The 7,755-nt window shown below is 39.2% G+C and overlaps 1 protein-coding gene across 1 annotated transcript; it reads right to left on the bottom strand.

The window, feature by feature from the left end:
• Positions 1–302: 302 nt before the first annotated feature.
• LOC149249950 (xyloglucan endotransglucosylase protein 1-like) lies at positions 303–1,774 on the bottom strand. Its single transcript, XM_089458860.1, has 4 exons — positions 1,490–1,774; positions 1,277–1,377; positions 959–1,152; positions 303–855 (listed from the first exon to the last, which is right to left on the bottom strand). The coding sequence occupies exons 1-4, from the start codon at positions 1,647–1,649 to the stop codon at positions 483–485; spliced, it is 828 nt and encodes a 275-aa protein (XP_089314986.1). The 5' UTR covers positions 1,650–1,774; the 3' UTR covers positions 303–482.
• Between the last annotated feature and the right edge of the window lie 5,981 nt (positions 1,775–7,755).

Genomic DNA, 7,755 nt, shown 5'->3' with positions numbered 1-7,755 from the left:
TAAAATCTAGTGTGAAAATGTCACCGGATGATAAAGGATTTTTATATTCCAATTACTAATTTTAAAAATTAAACCAGAAGTAAATATGCATAAACTCTAGTAGTGAGGAAAAACCTTTGCGAGTTTACATTGTGTGTTAAATCCTAAATTTTGTCAAATATATATATCAGTGTGTTAAATCCTAAATTTCGTCAAATATATATATCAGTGCCTTTGTATTTGTCTTTCAGGTTTCGATGCAAGAGCTTCAGAAAAGAGTAAAACGCGAACATGTGGTAACCAAAAAGGAAACGCTGTAGCCATTGAATCATCAAAAGAATCTCGCTTTTGTATACCAGTACCAAAATGAAATGATTGATACCCTCTAATATTTTACATGTGTGTCTGAGAAAGAATGAAAGAATCAATGTAATAGGAATGAATCAGAATACTTGAAAGGAAAGAATTCAGAGTTCATTCTCTGAATTCAAAGGATTGAGGTTTTATTTGCATTCGGGAGGCGGTCCCTGGGGGAATCTCTTGGTGTCTGCACAATAATCGTAGATCATGTAGTTCTTTCGTACCCACTGGAGCCTCTGCCTCTGTTCTTGGTTCGATTCCAAAGCCACCTCCTCTGCAGCGGCGTCAAAAGAAGAAGTAGCGGCAGCATTGAAATTGCGGAAGGATGCAACAAAGGGAGCTTTAGTCCAGTCGGTCTTCACAAGCCCACCCCTGGTTGCCCAATCATCTGCATTCCAAAGGCTGGAGTAGACCCTCATTGCTTGGGTTTTGGGATAATGATAATTGCTATCCACTTTACCCAACTCTGTCTCCCTGTTCTTAAACACTCGAACAGGACTCCCGTCTACAGAAAATCTGAACAACAAATTACAAGAATGTCAGGGTCATGGACTAGTTTGAGAGGTCACTGTATTGTTTTCAATAATATTGAAAGAAAAAGAATGATGAGAATACATACATAATTTGGTTTGATGTCCAGAGCACGGAGTAAGTGTGGAAATCCAGGGTTGGGTCGAACCACAAGTAAAATTGCTGCTCACGCCCACCAAGGCCTTGAGCAAAGACATTAGTGTGCAAAATATAAGGATCTCCAGACAGGTTGCCCAGAAATTCAAAGTCTATTTCGTCGTGTTTGGGACCTTGAGATGATAGCTGCAGACAGCCAGCCATAAGAGCAACAACAAACATGTTAGCAGAAGAAGTTATACACCTTCAGTCTAATGAACCAAGGTAGCGCTAATAATTAATTGAATTCAAATAAGGTGGAGTTAATTACATAAAAGGTAGTGACTGTGCCTGCAGAGTTGCCAGGTACCAACTTGATTTGGATATCAATCTTGGCAAATAGATACTCTTGCTTGGATTGAATACCACAACCTGTCATCAAAGAAGAATATTAAGATTAACTTATCTGATCTTAGTTGAAGTTAATTGACAGAAAAAGAAAAAGGCGTAGGTAGCAGAAGAAAAGCAGAACTTCAAATAGTACCTGAAGAGCGGTCAAGAGTAAGCTGCAACTGTTGTCCATTGTCAATGATTTTAGCACGATCATTACCCCATGTAATGTCGACATCATTGTAGAAATTTGCAGAAGCAAGAGCTGCCGAGGAGGCCAATAAAAGAAAGAGGAGGTGAAGAGGTGTGTCCATGTCGATGTCGATTAGGGATTGGGAAAAGAGTTTGTGACGCAGAGCAGCAGTTCCAGAAACGAGAGAAGAGATAAATGTGTGAAGAGATAAATTGTCGCTGTTGATGGTAGATGATGGGTTTGGGGTGAGTGGGTTTGGGTTTATATAGGGAGAGAAGGGTGTATGGCATCTGTGAGTGGGGAGGGGAAGGGAAGCGAAGGGAAGGGAAGAGGAGAAAGAAAGGGAGGGAGGGAGGAAACATCCGGAAAACAGCAATAACAATAACAGAGCCAGCCAGCTGTTCCCATCGCGTGTGGAGAAGGGCAAATCGCGTCTGCGTGGGGAAGGGAGGGAAGGAGGAAGGAAGGAAACATTCAACGAAGAAGAGGCATAGAGGCAGCCACCTGATTTGATTTCCATCGTGTCGCTCTTTGCCTTTACAAAACCAACGTTTCTCCGTCTATTTGTGCGTTCCAACTCATCACTCCGCAGCTTTTTCGGTCTCCGCGTTTCAGATTTCCAACTCAACTCTTGCAACATCTAACTGGCATTTTCACTTTCATAACTCTTGCACAGCAAAGTACTTCCTTCCACCCACGCCCACCGCCAACTACGTTCAATCATTTTTCCGCTTTTTATATTGCCAACTGCTTCAATAATTTATGTGTGTTTATTATTGCATTGGATTCTCCATAAAATATTTCTCTCCTTTCTTCTTTTGCTTCACTTGGACTCCGAGTTGGACTCTTCACCCACCACCCGCCTCCTTGGGCCTCACAATGGCGCTGAGAAACGCTGGTCCACACCCAAGAGGGCACTTCGTCATCAATTTTATGGTGTTGTTTTGTTTTAAAGATTACCATCATCCATTGTACCTTTTTTTTCAAACATTATGATTAACAATAATTTACATATACAAAATGTTCTTTTATTCCTCTTTTCTTGTATTGGTTTAACCTAGCACATCTTAATTTAAAATTTTCACCCTTTTTTGACTTGGCTGAATTTAAGTTTAATTTAAAATTTTCACCCTTTTTTGACTTGGCTGAATTTAAGTTTAAAAATGAAAGTTACAGATATTTTTATTCTTTTGGCAATTCATGATTAATCTTATTTAGTTTTGCATTATCTTTCCCCAAACCTATTTAATTTTCCCTTATCTTAATCTATCTATCTATACATCTTTTCATATAATGTAATGTTTTAGTTTTGTACTATCATCATCCATTCATTTATTTTTCATATAGTGCCAGTTTCATGTATCCATTATATATAATTGTAAACACACGTACACACGCAAGAATATTATATTAATAAAGTATCATACAAATTGTTATATCTTGTATGAGGCGTAGTTTATCTTCTAGGTTATAGTCATTTTCTTTTTACGATAATCACTGTTTTCCTAGGTTAATATAGAATAACTAACATCCAACTACTCTACAATACCTATGAATGTAGTAATTGTTTATCTGTGTTTTTTGCTCACTTAGTCTACATCTTCATCCCTCTAGCCTTCTAAGTTCAAACCTCTATGCAAATTTTGGCAACATTTTAAATATATTTTAATTGCAACATTATAGTTTTTCCAAGAAAAAATTCGGTATGAAGCTAGAGATTCCTTTGACTTTCATGGATGGTATGTCTTGTAAATATGTTACCCTAGATTAATACACCTCACCACGGAACTGACCAAATGTCTAACAACATGAGTTAACCTCTTCCTTTTTACCCTTGCGTCTCACTTCATTTCATATTCTTCTCCCCTTTGCATCGAGTCCCACCTACATCATAAATGACGAATGGCATGTCTTGTTAACTAGAAGGGATTGGGGTGGCATAACTATGTAATATCCCCTACAATCTAATTGGTTAAATCTTAGAGAAAATTAACTAGAAATAAAATAGAATTTGCTCAATGAAATTTTCCAATCCTTAATTAAAATTTTTCAATTGCACATCCAGGGAATTAATAAGGTACTATTTTATTAATTGGAATTCTCTCAAGGAAATTTACATTAATTCTTTGAAGCAAAACCTAGGGCATATCTCCTTTAAATTCTTGCCCTCAATCCTGTCTAATTCGGTCTCCCGAACACATAGTTCCTCAAATACCCTTCCACCTAGTTGTTGACGATATTTGTATGGGATTTTTTATGTGGATGATAACCGATACTCAGGATCAACTATGTGCCGACTAATCTAAATAGTTCTTACCATAACGCAATGATGAATATGTTATCTCGATCACTAATAATGTGTTTTGGAACTCAATGTAGTTTGAAGATCTCCCAAAAGAATGTTTATTCCACCTATGCCACTATGTAATCAAAAGATATTGTAATGGAATGAGTGAACTTTTTTCAGCCTATCCACCACCACAAAGATACAATCTTTCCCTTGCACCTTTGAAAGCCCTATAATGGAATTCATCAAAATGCTTTCCCATCTTTTATCTAGGATTGATAGTGACTGTAGTAGTGTTGTTGAATGGGTCTGCGCTGTTTTATTCCACTGGAAAATAACACATTCTGCTACATGTCTCCAAACATCCCCCCTTAAGGTCCTTCCATGCAAATATTTCTCGTGCATGCATGTATGTTTTGAAGAATCGTTGGTGTCCGACTAGGGGTGAATCGTGGATGGCCCTCATGATCCTCTCCTTGAGCTATGACTCAAGAACCCATTAAAGAAATTTTGAGGTCTAAAATCGGCCTCGTGAGTAACATTATAAAATGATAGTGGAAATAATAAAATAATATTAGATTACATCGTCAAATTTTGGAGGGGAAAAAGAAAAAACGACTTTCTCAACTTGTATTTTCAACTTATCTCCCTACGGTTTTACTCAAATTTTGAGCGGAAATACTTTTTGGATGCAGAATTTAATTCTTGATCCAAGGAGTACCCATGTTGAATACCTTTGATGGAAAGTCCTACAAAAAAAATGATAAATACATGAAAAAAAACGTGATTGCAATCACGTTTTTTCCATGTATTTCTCATTTTTCGTAGAGCAAGGTCCATCAAAAGTATGAAACATCGGTACTCCTTGAATGATGAATTAAATTTTGGATCCAACGAGTGCTCCCCATCGAAATTTGAATAAAACAATAAGGAGATAAGTTGAAAAAATAGTTTTATTTATTTATTTTAACCTTTTTACTATTTTAGTCCAAAAATGGTCAATCATCCCCCATGCTTGACGTCATCATATTTAATCATATTGGTTCTTATAAAGTTGATTTTGGATGTACATTTTTGTTTCGAGGCCCGTTTCAGACCTCAAAATTTCCCTAATCAAGTATATCTTCCCTTTGTAAAAAATAATATTGTTGACGACCATGTACCTATTATCTTTAACTATTCCATCCATCAACTCATATGAACATTTATTATTTTATTACTCAACTAGTAGGAGTACCTTCCAATCACTGTCGATCCATATGAAGGAATAGGTTGTTGGTTTCCTAGAGAGAGCATCAACCACCACATTCTTCTTCCCCTTCACATACTCAATGTCGAAGTCATAGGCCTCAATTTAGCTGACCCATTTTTTTGCCTCTCCTTGAGATTCATTTGTTACATAAAGTATCTCAAGATGTTGTGTTCCATCTTGACCATGAATCTTCCTCCACCAAGTGCTTCCTGAAATTTTCTAGTCTTGCATTATGGTCAATATCTCCTTGTCATATATTGATTAGAGCCTATTTGTTTCCCTTAGCTATCGAATCTTGAAAGCTATCATATGTCCATCTTGCATCAACACTATTCCTATGCCTTCCCCTAATGCATCACACTCTAAAACAAAATGTCGTGAGACGTTTGGAAGTGCTAAAATAAGATATGAGCTCATTACTTCTTAGCACCCTTCAAACGTGTGTTGTGCTTCTTTTATTCATCTTAAGGCCACTTTCTTTTTCAAATTTGTTAGGTTCTCCACCTTTTGACTATAGCCCTTGATAAATTTCTGATATTGATTGCATATCCCCATTAACCCCTTTAACTCTATGAGGTTCTTGGGTATTAGACATGTTGGGCGTGGGATCCCCCCAAGGCAAGTTTTGGGGCTTAAAGCCCAACTTTTGACTAAGTCCAGTATAAAGACTCCGCGATTTGTGGGCACGGAGCGCGAAGTTGTAATAGATTCATAGGGTTGTTCGCCCTCATATTTGTAATGTAATGTCGATTTGAGAGATCTACCCATGGTCCGCAGACCATGGGATTGCATAAATAGAGCGAGGCTCTAAGTGTAAATATAGCTAAGGATAGAAGGAAAAGGTCGAAGGAAATCAATCCATGAAGCATTGAGTCGAAGTGTAGAGTCGTGTCTTTGGGTCGTAGAGTAGGAGAAGGCGCTACAGCTGAGTGCGCAGAGGCCTAGTAGTCCGGAGCTGAGTGCGCAAACCCCTGCAACTTGAGTCTGTAACCGTTGGAAGCATTAATAAAGAGAAGTGTTACCATATTTTTGTGTATATTTTCATGTTTTATGCATTAAAGTATATTGGGTATGAATTGCAAGTTTACTATTTATTTACTGCGTAAACTTATATGAATGTGCTGAATAAGTAAATCTAATAGAAGGTATCTGTTTACGCAGGGATAACTAATTGTTATAAGAAGATAAGTAAGATCCATGGCGTGACTTGGGGAAATAGTGCAGATCGCTGCTCCAGCAGTGTGAAAGCCCCACAACCCTTGATTAGGGTTGTGCGAAGGCGAATATAACAGGGCGCAAAGGCCTCGCAGGCCAGGGAAGGGTGCGAAGTAACCTCTGCGAAAGTATTCACTGTTGGACTAAATTAACCCCTTAGACATCTCAAGGGTGCATAAACCTGGTTCCAACATCCCACCATACTGCTTCGGGTGAGACCTCAGTCCGCACTCTGTGGACTGTTGCTGAAAGGGCCAGTAGTACAGGGACTTGTTTAGATAATTAACTCTAAACCTGGGTCAAGCCCCAACAAGCCAACAAATGGTTCTGTTGCCGAGACTGGAATCTGCATAGAGATGTCTGATATCGGATCATTGAAATCCAACTAAGAAAGAAATTGAAGGTTGGTTTGACAAGAGAATTCACGAGTTCGCAGCACAGGAGAACAAAGATCCATGATATTTTCTTCGCATCTTTCCGCACTGAACCGTACGAGTGGATCGCGAAGTTAGCAAATAGCCAAGGAAGGTGCAAGCTCGACAGTCCTATTGTGTAGACCCCAGAGTTGGTGCACAGATTGGAAGCATCAAAGGATAAGATCGTGCACGTTGTTGATCACTGGATTGATCGAATTATAGGAAGATTCATTATTGAGTTCACAATAGATACTTCAATCAGCTATAGCGAGGCGGAACGACGCTTTCTCAAAGGGCCGCGACGTAAGTACGTTAAGTCTCTAAACACTTGGATTAAAATGATACTGTGTGAAAAGTGGATTATGAAAATACATTGATGTTCGGGGCTACGCGAAGTGGGAGAATTTACAAAAACGAAGGTAGTGCAGAACTAGAAACTAGCCCCTCGATTTCACCTCCGCGAGGGGACGAGGAGGAGCTCACGAAGGTCTCACCAGAAGTGCAATCAATTTGATAAGGTAGAGGATTCCATGCATACAACCCCCACCCACACCACCACCAGCTTCACCGCCTTCACCCCCATCTTCGCCTGTACCACCACCACCGCGAAGCAATATGGCAAGTGCAATAAAGTTGCCATTGTTCAAGGGAGTAGGAAATGAAGATCCGGACCAGTTTTGGTTCGTGACAAATGTTGTATGGGAAGCGCAGGGAGTTACAAACTTACAGATGAAAATATAAAGAAAGTGATGTTGGTCAGCGCTCTGCAGGATCATGCGCTGACCTGGTATATTGACCATTCTAATGACAATCCAAATGCGGGGATCGTGGATATCTAAATTGCACTGAACAGAGGCAAATCGCGGAAAGGCAAATCAGGTCTGCTTGGGGAAGGGAGGGAAGGAGGAAGGAAGGAAACATCCCATGAAGAAGAGGCATAGAGGCAGCCACCTGATTTGGTTTCCATCGTGTCGCTCTTTGCCTTTACAAAACCAACGTTTCTCCTTCTATTTGTGCGTTCCAACACATCACTCCGCAACTTTTTCAGTCTTCACGT

Source organism: Pinus tabuliformis, chromosome 7 (assembly GCF_031772625.1).
Source record: "Pinus tabuliformis cultivar Carrire ecotype Pingquan chromosome 7, CPIR1, whole genome shotgun sequence".
NCBI lineage: Eukaryota > Viridiplantae > Streptophyta > Pinopsida > Pinales > Pinaceae > Pinus > Pinus tabuliformis.
The sequence above is the reverse complement of the archived record's forward strand: the minus strand, read 5'-3'. Positions and strand labels throughout refer to the sequence as shown.